We start from the raw sequence: 15,424 nt of genomic DNA on the forward strand, positions 1-15,424 counted from the left end.
TCCTTTTTTTAAATATAAATTCTGCATGCTTCAATCATGTTGGCATCACAGCTTTGACTGACAGAATGGAGATTAACTTAGTAGGATTCATAATTTCTTTGTTAGTTTTTACAAACAAAAACAGGGTAGTGCATTATTTTATTTGTGCACTTCTACGTAAACGTGAGTAAAAATGGAACATGGTCAGCCTTAATTAAGTATATCGCAACCTTTCCTTTATTGAGGTCTCCGAGCTTGCACCTGCTGCTTTACTACTTGCCTGTGACCAAGTAGTCCATAGAGGCTTAGCAATATGTTACCCCTCAGGTCTCCTGGTCCAATAACACAGATATGGCATCCATGGGTGATTGATGTAGGTTAGTTTAGTCCACAAAACACTTGACAATGTTTCCATAAACTTTATCCAAAATACTGGCACAGAGTCTTAAACCCCCCCTGGTATGATAAGTCTGTTTTGTGAAACTTAGTGGGCGTTTTATATGTTCTCCATATGAAGTGGATCACACAGATGTGCGAGCCTGGATATATGTTGTGTGTAACAGCACATGCCTTGTATCATCAGGGACTAGATGTTGGACTGCTTTAGTTGTCGGTCTGCTTTGGAAACTCTGCTGCATGACTGTTTATTAACCAGCAATTTTGTGTATGTATGCCAATAATGAAAGAACATAGACACTTGAAAGTAATTATCAACAGGGAATATACGTGCACCTTAGCCTGGTTTACCCCCACTTATTCTTAGAACTGAGTGTATACCCACACACGTTAGAGCAGAATAGGCAGGAGTGTAAATTATGCACAAATAATTGTCCGCCAGCTGCCAAAGGCGGGTGGCAGCGCCCCGGCCACCCAGTCAAATGGCCCAGTATCACATACACTCCTAATATCATTGCATGAGCCTATCTGAATGCATGATCTTCAATGAACTATCCTCTGCATTGAAGCGGAAAAGCAGAAAAGTCCTTCCTATATATAACACTGTTGCAGAGACCAACACCACCCTTGCCTAGACCTCCATCAGAAGCTTGCTCTGCAGTGCTAGAATATTTCTTCTCCTGCTTGCTTTTTGCAGGAAGCAACACCCTAGCCTGGACATCCGTGGTAAGAAGCTTGCTGAGCAATGCTCGAAATTCTCTTTCCTGCTATATTTGCCACATTTTTTAATTCACGTGTAACAAAATTCTGTGGCCACCATATCTCAGCTTTCTGTTTATGGCTTCTTCTTGCAGGATCCCAACTTTGAGTTCTGGGTCTTGAAATTAGTACAATTCAGCACACCAGTCTTGCAATCCTTTCAGCCCTCTCACAGGAATCCTAAAATGCCTACTCAATAGAATTGGGAGCCTTTGAGACTTGCATTTTGTTGTTGAGAGTGGTGATGTAAGATTTACATCCGCATTAAGGGGGCAACATTTCCCAGATCCCTGATAATGGCTGTGTGAACCAAATTCTCAAGTTTCCCTTCTTTGACCTCTGCCTGGTTGGTCAGAGATGATCTGCATTGCTGGAGCATATCACATTCATCTTTACTTTAGACAACATCATATTTACCACCCATCACTTACTTTTCCCTTCTCTAATGTAATCGATTTAGGTTCTATCAATGACAACCTTGCATTGAGAGGTTCGAGGTGTGTTTCTAAGGAATCCACTTTCATATTCAGGCTAGCCACATTTTTATGGGATATTTCCAGACACCTCCCTTTTAACCCTGCCATAGCTACCTCATCTTTGTCAATTTACTTCAGATTAAACCGTAGGAGATCTCCTTTTTCCTTCTTTGCTCTCTTTGCCTCCATTTTAAATCCGGTCAATTCCTTGTCGGGGAAATAGGGCTCATTGTTTGATCCTATGGGAAAACCCTCTCAGCTTCGTTGTTAATTTTGCGCCTGCACAGGAAAGCTTTGCCACGCCCAGCAGTGACACCCAAGAGATCGCCTATCCCCAGACTATTAGAACGCTATTCTAAGATACATATTTTGGCAAGACACCACTTGAACGTAGGGTATTGTTATACAGAGGAATCGCCAAAATACTGTATTACCAGTATAAAGCTAATATTCTTTGATGCCTGGAACAGCCATTAAGATATTAGCTTCACGTTCTTTTTTTTTTTTTTAAAGATTTTTATTTGCATCTCGTGAGGCAAGTACATAAAAGTACATATATAAATAAGCAAAGTAAATTCATTATTTCCAAGAAAGAAAGCAAAGCGATCATAATCAATTTCTCCGCAAAGTAAAGCATATTTTCAAAATGAAGGTATAACAGTAATAACAAGAAGCAAAGGGAGAGAAAAAAGGAAGGTATCATGACATTATCAATCCCCAGATCCTTTCCACTTTCAACTTAGCCTGAATCCCCCGTGTTGAAGCTAAAGCAGATTCCATATGATAAATTTCCTTAACCAGGCTCCACCATTCCATTACTGTCGGCGGGTTATGTTGTATCCAAGTCCTTGCTATTACTAATCTCGCGCATGCCAGTATGATATTAAGTAAATCAATGTTAGTTTTATCCCCCCCAGAATAGCCAACAAGCACGTCTACAGGTGTCAAATCAATAGAGCGATCTAGTTTCATAGATATAACTTCCATCACATCATTCCAATATTCACTTAGTTGTGTACAGGAAAAAAACATGTGAGTTATATCTGCAGCACTCATGTTGCACTTTGGACATTTTGTACGCTCATTATTAAAATTATTATTGTTTGCCCATCTAAGAATCCTTTCCGGTGTGTAATATAATTGACATATAGTTTTGAATAGTTGTAGTTTCAAATTAGAGGAGTGTATAGATCGGTGGAGGCTATTTAATGAAGAAGTAATTAAATTAGGAGCCACTGCAATTCCCAGTTTCCTAGTGTATTTTTCAGCAAGTTTTACAGAGTCATCATTTCTATGGCTAATAAAAATTTTATAGCCTAAGCTAATCCATGCTTTATCATTTTCTTTGTATATACAATCCCATAAGTTTGAATCCTGAATTTTCACTAGTTTTAGTTTTCGTACCAGATAGTCTCTTATTTGAAAATATTTAAAACGGGCTGCCTCCGATATGTTATAGCAGGCTTTCAATTGTTCAAAGGAGTAAAATCCATTGTAATCAAACAGATCTCCCAAGCTTTTAATACCCACTTCTAACCACTTACAGGCCCATTGATCATGGAATATTTCAGGTAAGCCCGGGTTAAACCACAATGGGGTTTTATGATGAAAATTAGAGGTCTTGCATTTAACCAAAATAGAGCGCCAAATATTGACCAGATCTCGTATAGTCTTAAATTTTAGCTTCACGTTCTCAACCATAGATTATCACATAGTTTGCATAAACCAAAAAAGGCCAATCCTGGCTTATTTTGGGGGAGGTGGGTAGTACCTGCATCTAACCGTGTTAGTGTGCATCTCAGTTGAATATTAGTTACTGTGCATGTGTGCTGTTCAGTTAAAAAAATACTGCATATACCTAGCCACACTGACAAGTCTTTGCTTCTTGCACTGATTGGGTGCCACATTTATGTGTTTTCAGCTCCCCGTCTGCACCCTCTTCTGTAGGGTGTATGAGGATCTTGTATCACTACAAGTCAATGCTTCATGAGATGCTCGGTTTCCTTGTTCAGCAGTGGTAGCTGGTGGTTTTAGGACAGTATTCCTGTGGCCCCTTTTGGCAGTTGCTAGAGGACTGAGGTCTCACTTATTCTCGCTTCAGGACTACAGCCCTCACTCACCCATTCCCTTTGTTGGGTGTGGAGGTGGAACATGCGCACCACTACACCCTATACTCATATGAAGAATCAACCAACTGAGGGGCAGGGATGTTCTCCTCTGGGCTGCCTGCTGGTGGTGTCCCACATTGCTCAGAGCCTCTGCTCCCTCTCTAAGTGTACGTTTTAGTCTGCTGGCCTATCGAGGCCTTGAACACGGCTGTACGAGTGGCAGCCATCTTTTCTGTTGGGAATTCAGGGAGGGCAATGAGTGCCATTAGGAGCTTGTTTTCGATGCATCTGGTAAGTGCCAGAGCACGGATGCAGCAAGAACCAACTCTCCAACCTAGTTTGCTGGTTTTTGGTAATCAGCCAATCAAGTATTTGTTTTTAGACCTCACCTGAAATTAAAAAAAGAATCAGTTATACTAGTAAAAAAAAGCAAAACTGAGATAAAAAAAGATTTACAATATAAAAGCACTAATTGCTCGTCAATACTAATACAAGGCAAAACAACAAAAAATAATGTAATATTATAATCTCTAACCTCAGTTTGTGGGAACATAATGAAAGACCCTGCTTCTTTTGCAGAACAAATTCAGCATTGTGAAAAATGGTGTGTAAAAATCTTTTTGGGAAGATTTCACTGGATAAATTGAGGATCTAGTTGGTACGCTGCAGTGTTCTTCAAGAGCTCCATGGACTTGTTTCAACCCACAACTTATTACATGACCCTAAACTTATTTATCGAATAAGAGGCCCCTCATTTCTTAACTTCTGAGATGGGAACCATCATTTGTAAACCTGTGTCAAATGGGGATGGTGGAAACAGTTTTCCCTTACTTAGGATGGTGGGAAGCGTGCTGAAGTTACTGAAAGGTCCTGATAAGCAGATTACATCTGATAGTATATGTGTGTGATTTCTAAAGTGTTATCCTAGTAGCCAGCAACAAGCATTGCAAAGTGGAGATACAAGGTGTAGTCAGGCTTGTGAGTGAAAAATGTTTACTATGGAGTGAAGAAGCTGTTAGAAGGTGAGTTAGAGGAGAGTTCTAGGACCAATAGGAGTAGAGACGAGGGGCATTCCTATAGTGTTTTAAGTAGTGGAGAATTGGATCAAAAATGTAAAGAATCGGGGGGAGGAGCCAAGATGGCGGACGGGACAGACGCTTGAACTCCCGGCTCCGCAAGCCGTCTGGCTTTCTTTGACTATCCTGACCCTTTCTCCTGCCCGGCGCCGTCCCAATACCGTGGAATGCTGACGCTGAACTGACTGGTGTCCTTTTGGTACCTTTGCCGGCGGAATCGGTGTTGGACTCGATGTGTTTTGACCTCCGGCGCTTCCCCCTGTACCCTGCGCAGATGGCCGCCGCTGGACGCCGAGAGACTCAGATGGGGAGACGAGCTGGTGAGACGCTGCAGACCACGGGGGCTTAGAGCGTTGCTCGGACGACAGGAGTCGGGCCCTTCCACCTGGGTCGGACTCTATTTCGCACAACTTGAGGCATGGACGACGCTGGAGCCCCCTCCCACGGTTAGCTTCCCCCCCTGCCACCCCTTTGAGGCAGGGGCGGACTCCATCTTGGAGCGTCTCCCCGTAGTGGACGACTGCTAACCCCCGGGAAACGTGGAGGACTCCTATCCTGTGCTGCCTTCGCTTTGTTTACGGAGTTTCCCCGGCGGCTACACTGTTGCAATTCCAGCGGCCGCTCTCTCCCCTGGTATCACCACTCATTGTGCGCAGCGGGCAAGGACATGGCGCCTGTTTTCACCGCCGGAGCGCTAGTTGATAATGGGTCTGCAATGGCTGGGGACCCACGCGCCCCGGGGCCGGTGGCCGCATCGGGTGTACGGGGGGGACAACGCGGACCGGCTTCTGACTAGGAGCGACCCGACCCTTGGCGACATCCTGGCCGCTCTCATGGCCCTGAAGGTTGAAATGCGGAGCACTGCCCGGACGCTGGCCCGGAGGCTCGATGAAGCACTGCCAGGCAGAGCGCGATCTCGACTGGATGAACCCCCGCCGCCCCTGTTTCAATTTGGAGGGGATACAATGTTACCGACCACAGAGAGGGCGGTGGGGTATTCTCCTGGCTACAAAGTATCGAGTCTGACTGTCGATGAAGTTACAGTTGCAGGAGTACCCCTTGCTATCGGCGTGACGACTTTGCCTACAGACTATCCACCGGTGCCTGGCAGCTCTTTTGCATCGTCACCTGTCCCCTTCGCTGTCCCTATCAGTGGAGCCCCTGGGGTATGCATTTGCACTGTTTGGGACCCTGTGGCGCATGAAGGCTTCACGGTCCCCTCTCTTTGTGGGCGGCCATTTTGCTTCTTTGTCCTGGTCCAAGACGTCTCGCAGCAATGGAAGGGCCTGGAAGAATTCTATCGTTCCGGACAGGGTTGATGGACTGTCTGTGGTTGTAATGATTGGCTCGACTGGCGCAGACCCGGACTGGACCATGTTTTATGATAGTGGTTGGTTAGTCTTTAATGTTCTGATTGGCTCCTGCACAGTACTGTCGATTTCTCCTGCTGTTTATTTCACCTGCTGGGGGGGGTGAGCTTGTGCTGGACTGAGATACTGGGTCTTACAGCTACTGCCTTACTGGGAATACAGTTTTTGGTCATGGTGTGGGGTATGGCGCCGGAGGCGTTGTCGGTGAGGGAAGCCGGGAGTTCGGTTGAGGGGTGGGCTCCTCCCCGCTTTTCCCCTTTCCTGGGAGTAGTAGGGGAGTGTAATCTTCTCTCTCTCCCTGTGTGCTACCGTGCATTTCTGGACTTTTTCTTTTCTCTCTTCTTTCCTTCTTTCGGCATTTCTTGCTGACTCTTCTCCTCTCTTCTGGCTTCTCTTATTATCTTTCTCCTCTTTTTCTTTCTTCTCTTCTTTTCCGTGAACTGCATTTCGGGTTCTTTATGGGGCGACAGGCACATTGTCGGGGGGGGGGTAGGCCGTAGCCTCCGCATTGGTGTAGGGTGGGGGGGTAGATTTATTTTTCTTTTTGATTTTTATGGGCCTTCTTCCTATTTTCTGCGCTTTCTTACACTGTTTTCCTTTCTGGGTCTTGATAGAGGATGGTTGGGAGTGGGCGGCGCTGGGAGTGGCACGAGCGTGGTTCCTGTTGTCCGCTTTGTTTTTCTACTGTATTGCCACTCGGAAGGGGTGTTTCGTGTAACTGCTGCTACTATTCCTGCTGCCTACTCATGTGGGACTAAAGTACGGACTCGGATCTTCTTTGCACCTATCCTTCATTGATTTCTAGACTTTAAAAATTTTTAAATTAACCTTCATTGTTCCTCAGGCGTGATGGCCAGTATTCTCCAGTGTAACTGATGACTAATTATTTTCTGATATTGCCGTGCTATTGCGCCTTCGTATTGCTTGCACCTGTGCTCAACCAGTTTTCGTGGCCGGCCTCAGGGTTGTGGGCCCGTATTTGTATTTCTGTGGATGCACCAATAAAGGTTTTCAAAAAAAAAAAAAAATGTAAAGAATCCCCCCTGTACGAAACCAAACTCATGATGATGATAATTTGGTATAGGAAAAGTATTATCTTTTTAATTGGCGTTACCTTTTAAATTTGTATTCCAATGTGTTTCAACTAAGACGGTTTTACCCGTTTCCATAGAATTTCAGAAAGCGTTCGCTTCTTTAGACTATTGTATTTGCTTGCCTTTGTTCCAAGCTTGTTGACGCATTGTGCTTCAGTTAGAGGTGGAATCACGTTAAGCCTTGTTGTCACGAGCTGCCACCCACTTACTGACTTGAAACCGTGAGACAGACTGTGCTCTTCAGTTGCAGAGCAATTTGTCATTTCTCCCTCAGTAATTGTTTTAATGTGTCTTAATGGGAGCGAGGATGTTCTCCATGCACTAATGCCTTTCTGCAAAGGTTGGGTGGATTGCTGTCTCTAAATTCACAAACGCACATACACGTTCTACTTCTGTAGACCATCAAAATAAAATACCTAAAATTGCTACTAACGAAGACTAAGGAGGTAATGGATTTTGGATCCGCCAGGACGATTGGGATAGGCCCTCCCGTATTCCTTCTTGCCTGTTATTTGCTCTTTTTTCCCCGTATGTATGACTTGACTGCTATATGTACAGCGCTTTGATACCCTGATGGGTCATGTTCATGCTATATAAAACTTCTCCAATAAATAAAACTCTTCTGAAAACGATACCATTCCTTTCACAGCTGCAGAAATGTCCTGTCTGTTCTTATACACTGTTCTTAAGTTTTCCAAAGAGCTGTACTTTGGTGACTGTAAGGGTTCGAGACTCCGTGAGATCGGACTCCGAGGCGAGTCATTCATACTTGAACTGGGCCAGGGAAGACATTCAGTCACAGTGAGCTCTTCGGCTTTCAGTCAACATTGAACCAATGTGTCAACTTTGGCCTGCTGTTGAGGGCTGGTGTGACCAATAGAAAAATAACTTTAGGAAGCAATGATTGGAGAGGGCTGAGGGTTCTCCTATATGTTGAGATCCTGAACTACAGCCTTTTATTGAGTGTAAGCTGTGTGCTTCAACTGGAAGAGTGTTTGTAGTACTCTGTGCTTGGTTGGAAAGCTTCTGTTTAGTAGAGTAGGGCTGGATTGGTTTTAATGGCAAGTCAGTGATGCCATTTGTCAGAGGCCCATGGTCTGGTCTGTTATGAAAAGTTAAAGTTAACAGGGCAGAAGGTGAACTGTTAAAACTCTGTGGTAAAGCCTGCACACATGGAACCTCCCATATTACCATAGTAGACAATGATTTTGGTGTATGTTAGTTTCTCTGACAAACTCAAGTTTTGTACTAGGAGAATCCTTATTAATCCCACTTAGGAGGGGGGTGTTTTGTTTTACCAACTATAATTTTTTGCATATTTGCAATTTCATGTCGGTTTGCCACTGGCCTTGTGGGGAAGCTTAAGTGCAACAGTATGCCCAAGTAGGTTATGGTGACAAGACAGTGACGAGGCCAGATTAATTCATTGCAATTCAATCAGATGCCATGTGTCTGATCTGTTTACGATTAAAAGTTACAACAAAGGAAATAGGCCTGACGTATTTATAATGAAAAACTCTTGTTAAACCCAATAGACCTTTAAGGGTGAATTATTACTCCATGTTTAGGCCAATAGACGAGTATTTTGTTACACAGAATCTAAATTTTTAGACGAGGGTTTGGGCATTGGTTACCCCCTCTGACAGAGAATATTTGCCTTTAAGAATGCTTGTTAGAGAAAATGTATATACTGGGTCTGCGGTCTACCACTGGTAATTCATATGTGTATTCATCAAATGCCCAGTGGTCCCTTTTTAGAATTGTACCCATCGCCTGCCTTAAATTTGTGCTATGAAATATGGCTGTCTTGCATCGAATGCATATCCGTCTCCTACAGTGAGTTAACAACGACATCTCATTTTCACAGGCTGATGCAAAGATGGTGTGTGACGTGGTCAGTCGGATGGAGGATACAGAGCCCTTCTCCCCAGAACTGCTGTCCGCCATGATGAGACTCTGGGCCGATTCCGGAATCCAGGAATGCTTCAACCGGTCCCGAGAATATCAACTTAATGACTCTGCCAAATAGTAAGTAGTATATATATTTTTTTTTTTTACCCCGAACATAGTATTTATAGAATTTATGAAATATGCTTTAAATAAGAATTTTGTAAAAGGTTAGTCACTTACCATATTGTTATAAAAAAAAGTGCCGGATTCCGCTGTGGCAAAGTGTTGTGATGGAACTTGCTGCGGTTAGCGATTGTGTTACAGCCGAGTAGTTGGTAGTAGTGCATCATTTTTAAGGTTTAGTTAGACTAACTTCATCTGGGTTTCATATTGCAGTTTTGACTTTCATATTTTTTGTAAATAAAATGCTTCCCTGTTCAGTGTGTTTACGATACATTTAGTGTCTGGTTTATTTCAATGGCTGTGCAATTCAATCCTTGGTCAGTAGGATTAAGCAACTGGATATTATCATTATAATCTAATGGACATATAAACAAGTATTCTGAGTGGAAATTGATAATCCGCTATCAGCAGTGTTGCAACCCATTAGGTGTTATACCTATAAATGAAAGGCCCTGATCTGAAGCCAGTAATGCCGCACACCTACACAAAGGTGTCTACAGTTCACCTGTTTGTATTACAGAATGGAAAAACAAAAACCTTGATTTGTATAATTATAGCTATTCAGTCGCTGGACACAAGTTACATCAGTGTCAGTCACAAGTAGCCAAATGTATGCTTTTGTAGTTTTTTTAGATGAAGAGCATCGCAGTTTTCAACAAATGGCTGCGGCTAATAATGTAACACATGTTTTGCATCCAAAGTCGCGAGCATATATCCGTATCCATGGGCTTCTATTTTTATTTTTATTGATGCAGCTCTGAAACTAATGAAATGTATTAAAATGATATTGTTTTTTTATCAACTTTCGATAGGACGTTGAAATGTATGAAATTAATTGAAATGAAATTGTTTTTATTAACGGTCGAAGAAGGACCGTGGAAGTACACATTACTCATGGTCTTTTGTAACAATTTTTATTAATTGAAACAATAAAATGATATTCATTCACACGTTTTGCTACACAACAAAAGAATTTCTTGTTGAGTGCGCTAGAAAGATACTTTAGAGGCAGAGGAGCTCCTGAAAGCTCTTGGTGGAATCTTCTTCCTAGCGTAGGAGGCCCTCGTCAAATACCTGCTCTCACAGGTGAAATCTTAACCTCATCAGAGCTTCGAACGTTCAGCGCCCAGTGCTGAACGTTCGAAGAACGAATGCTGGCCCGTCGGCCAACGGTCGTGCGCACCACTGGGGAGGTAGTGCTCGTGACGACCGTTGGCCGACGGCAGCAGTTAAAGGGTTAAATAGTCTGGAGGGGGAATTTGATGCTGCATGTTTCTCTGATCAAGCTTTCTATGGCCTTCAGTGGCGGGGGGAGGCAGATGGGTCTGGTAATCCGACAATTCGAACCTTATTTTCGGTCATTTAACATAATTGAGTTTGTGTCGAAGATGGGTTCTTTTACTGTACGGAGAAAAGATTGGAGTAATATCTGCAAAGAGAAAATATGTTGTATTGAAATTTGAATGTTTGCAAATAAGGTTTTGTCCAACATTTCTGCAGGAAAAGGATGAGTTTGTGTTTTCTCACCTAGGCCGATGCTTGTTTTGTGGAGTTAATGTCATTGTTCATTTGTTATGGAGCTCAGTGTGAGGCTGAGTCAACCAAACCTGAGGGGGATCAAAGAGAAGATACATGCACATTATAAGTGGATTATTTCCCATATGTAGTGCCAAGAAGACTGCTCCCAGTCGTTTTTGAAAAACTAAGCATGCTGTGGTAATCAATAATTTTGGGTGCATAAATGAGTGACCTATGATAAATGCAGGGCTTGAAAATTAATTGCCACCAAAGTCGAATAACTTAATACAGTCGCTATACCCACATGGTTGCACTTTGATTCTGCTCCCTTGGAGTATTTACGTAAAGGTTTGCTTAATTTTAGTAACAAGTATGTTTAATGTATCAGAATCATGCCATACAACATTTTCGTCATGTAGCGCTGGGGCAGAGTCACTCGCATATATGAGGGTTCGTGGCCAGTGGTTGAGACTCCCTCCCCAAATCTGTTGCCTTTTCAATCGCACAACTGACATACAACTGATTCTTGCCCAGCCCTGCTGGCATTTCAGAGGTGATTCTCACATTATCCAGCACTGCAGATGTTTCACTCACGGCCTGATGTGTGCTGATTAATCTGACTTGGCCCCACCAGCCTTCCAAAGCTCTACATAAACAAATAAGTAACGGCAAAGCTGTCATGTGGCTGCCCCTTACCCAGCCCTGCTGGCCTTTTACTGTGACCCTGGTGTGTGACTGGCATCCTCAGTTGTGCCAACGTTTCAGAGATAATGCAGAGATTTGTTTCAATCTACTCTAAAGCGCCCCTTCATTCACAGGTCGTCTTGAAATGTGACTGTAGTGCTGCTGCTCTGTGAACCAGTTAAGGCACTTTTTAGCTAGTACCACTCTATCTTCTAAGACTTATATTTGGGCTTGTAAATCTTAATGTGAAGTACTTTTGGTAATTCACAAAGGCTGGTTGTGGGTTTGACACAAAGCGTGCTCCACTTAAGCAGACACATGACTGCCTGACTGTTTCCCCCTTATCCACCTTTTGAACAGGTTGTGACACATGCACTAAAATACAAATTATTTTAACTGCAACATAAATGGGTGGCCAATGCCTAAGTAAATGCTTCGATTACTAAAAATGATACACACAGGACAGTTTTGTGAATTGCTGTCAATACTTTAATTCATGGACTATTTCAGTACCATTAGAGATTCAAATAAGAAGTCAGAACCTGGTCACTTGCAGCAAGGTATCAGTGGTTCCTGGCCTTTTCAATGTGTAGAAGTTCAAAGGGACACTTAGTGGCAAAGTCATTTTCTCGCCACTTTGGTGAAGTGGAAAACTCAGCCTGAAATGAAAAGTATTCACCAGTGCGAGCGGCTGCCAACCGGTTTGAGGCCTGAAATAGATTATGAATTCAAAGGTGAAATAATGCCATGAAGTTGGTACTGGTGTGTCCCCTGCATGGTAGGTACATGGGCCTGCACCCCTACCCTGAGTGCCCGTCTGCATGTGAAGGGGTATCCTGCCATTTATTTGTCCCTGATGGTAAACTGATGTAGCGTGTCACGGCTAGGACAGTGAGAGGACCAGGACCTGTCCTGTGACCTGGAGGGGCTCACCTTGTGTGCTCTCTTAGTGAACAGTTGGCCACTGTCACTGCCCCGGGTGCCTCCTGGAAAGCACTAGCGGTAGTGTACTGTGATTTATGACTTACAGTGTGGCCAGGCCTTTTTCTCTTGTCAGTGAAAGCTCAGAATTCATAGGTAAGAATGCTTTCTATCTATCTATCCATCCATCTATCCATATTATGAACTATCGATCTATCTATATTACGATCTATCGATCTTATGATCTATCTATGTATCTTACGATTGATCTATCTATGGATCTGTTGTGTTTTTGGCTGTTGACTTTTTTAACATTATAAATATATATTATATCTTTTTAATTATTTGATTTGTTAATTACATGAGTTTCGTGAGACAGTGAAAACTGTCTAAACCACGCCTAAAAATGGAAAGGGATGAGAGTCACCTCTTGCCGTTAGAATCTCTCCAACATTATTAGCTTCTACTGACCTTTGCCCCCTGCTCAGCCTGACCTCTACCCCAAACTCGGGTGTCATGATTATCCATTAGGTGTATCTTGCACCTGTTACCAATATCTTAAAGCGATTTGAAATCTTTTCTCATTTGCGCCTCCCTTTCTGACACATACTCATTCATACCCTGTCCCATTTTGTGAAATGACAGCATCCAAAATGGATTTTCGGTACATTACAAATAATACAGTTTTCGAAACTGCTGCAGTTAATACAGCTCCAGAGGCTAAGGAGTAGGCCGTTTCTCAGGCAACCAATTTTCAGTACATTTTCTTTTGATATGTTTTAGAATTAGTAGGAACTGGCTGAGCCAGCATGGAATGCAGATTTTATTCCTCTAGTGGTGCTGCCTGAGGGCCTGAAAATTAATAAGGTAAAATAAAAAAAAGGGAAGAGGTCAGAAAAATGGGAAAGGAGCCCTCGAAACATGCTGTTATCAAAGCACCGTGAAATACCGTGGGCTTGCTCCTCTGGAGCAGGAAGCCCATTCACGCTTCCTGCAACATCAGACAAATCTATATAACTTTTTCATAAATGTTCAAAGCACATTATGAGCTGGAGAGGGTGTCAGAAGCATGGATACTGCATCACGTTAAATTATGAACGCGTATTGCATGTATTGCCTGTGGAGTACGCCTAACGATAAACCAAGAACTGAATTGACTGTTGACTGGATTCGTCATAGTGCCAAGATATAACAGGCATTTTTGCATGAACATGTTTGCATTCGTTAGCACATTAAACAAAAACTTTTGGCTTTGCCAGTGCCTATTGATCACAGATTGGTAAACGAGACCTGCTCTATCTAAATGAGTCACTTTCAGGTCAAGTCAAGTCAAAGATGCTTCATTCGAGTTTTTTCTCATAAAAGCAAGTACAATCACACACTTTAAAACATAGTAAGCCGTAGTGACAAATGAATTCACAATTTAAAAAATACAAGGTAAAAATGTTCAAGTGTTAAAATACAGACAATCTTAAAATACAATAGAAAACAATCAGCTGCCTAGAGACTTCTGTCTGATATTCCACGCCCATCCTGAAAATTTGGCAGTAGCTATAGTTAAAGGCAATAAAGTGCTGGAACATATGATTCTTAGAGCTACAACACTACTGGTGGTACCTAAATTCTTACACACTGGGGTAAACAAGCCCTGCTCTATCTAAATGAGTCACTTTCTAGATACTCTTTGTGGTTATTTTCAGTTCCTGCTGCACCCGCTTTGCCAAAAGCACACTCGTAATATAGAATTATTGAATTTGGACTGACCTTCATGCTCAGTCTGGTGCGCTGGAGCTTGGTGGGGGGTAACTGTTAAGGCAGCTCCACCTCATCATCTCGTGCAGAGTACATCAGCAGACCCTCTTGTTTGCTCCTGTACTCTGCACCTACACAGATAGCCGGAACCAGACGTGAATCTCTCTGATGAGATTTTATGTCTGTAGTAGCCACATCCAAGACTTGTACCGGTATCCAAGTAGGTATATCTTTTGTTAAAAAATCTTTTTATTAAACAAACCAGGAAGGACAAAAACAAAGTACAGTGCATGTATCAGTTTCTTGATACGCTACATGAGACCAGCGCAAGTACATTTGAACAACTAATAAACCGCATCTTGTTACCACTTATTCCTCGGAGAGGTCACCTACGTGTTGAACCATATGATTAAAGGGTGTACATAGCAAGCAGACATATCTTTGTTCTCTTCTGTACCATTAAGCTCCAGCTTTTACTAATGGCCGAACAAATTCGATAATCCACAAAGCCGGTACATTTAGATTATTTTAATTGAGCTGTTACAAAATTATGTGGATTTAAGGCATTTTCTTACCTCCTCCACCATCGTTGTACGAATATCACGTCTCCTTCCATTTTAAGCAGTCGATTAAAAAAATTCACAGGTAAAAGATATATATTTTCCCCAACAAGGTTGTCTGACTACATTGCTTTGAATTGCACCGTGCTTGGCTCCCTATGTCTGGCTGTCTGCTTTGAGCAGAGGGATAGCAGCAGCTAGTACCAGGCCTACACAAGCTACTCTAAAGCGGTTTTCCTGTTCATTAATTATGACTAATGCATTGACGTTGAGCAGCACAAAGGATCAAGATGATGAAATGCCTCTGTGCAAGCCCTCGTGGCTCTATGGAGACTCTTTTGGGCATCTGGTGGGGATGCAACTGGTTCTTCAATCGTGGAATTATGCGGTTATATTTGTGCTCCTACTATACTGTAAATTCGATCTCAAGGTACCATACACTAGGACTGTTCTGCACTTTTATTCCTGTACATCCCAAGTATTGCTGGTAATTAAAAGGGGAGAATTGTGGATTTCACTTCATATACTCACATGTACTCTTGGTTAAACAATACAAAACAGCAAAAGTCTGGTGGACAGAATCAATAGTCATCTCTCCTTTCTCAAGTAGCAGTTCGTCCACCTTTAGATGTTACTGTTAATTAATGAGTTTAAAGTC

The 15,424-nt window shown here is 42.7% G+C and overlaps 1 protein-coding gene across 2 annotated transcripts in view; it reads left to right on the plus strand.

The window, feature by feature from the left end:
* GNAO1 (G protein subunit alpha o1) overlaps positions 1–15,424 on the plus strand; it is a 687,967-nt gene that overhangs the window by 377,446 nt on the left and 295,097 nt on the right. For both annotated transcript variants that reach the window (XM_086947686.1, XM_086947687.1), the window contains exon 4: positions 9,126–9,286. In XM_086947686.1, the coding sequence (XP_086803812.1) occupies positions 9,126–9,286 (161 nt within the window). The remainder of the gene's footprint in view (positions 1–9,125; positions 9,287–15,424) is intronic.

The sequence above is a fragment of the Lissotriton vulgaris genome, chromosome 12 (genome assembly GCF_964263255.1).
Source record: "Lissotriton vulgaris chromosome 12, aLisVul1.2, whole genome shotgun sequence".
Taxonomy (NCBI): Eukaryota; Metazoa; Chordata; class Amphibia; order Caudata; family Salamandridae; genus Lissotriton; species Lissotriton vulgaris.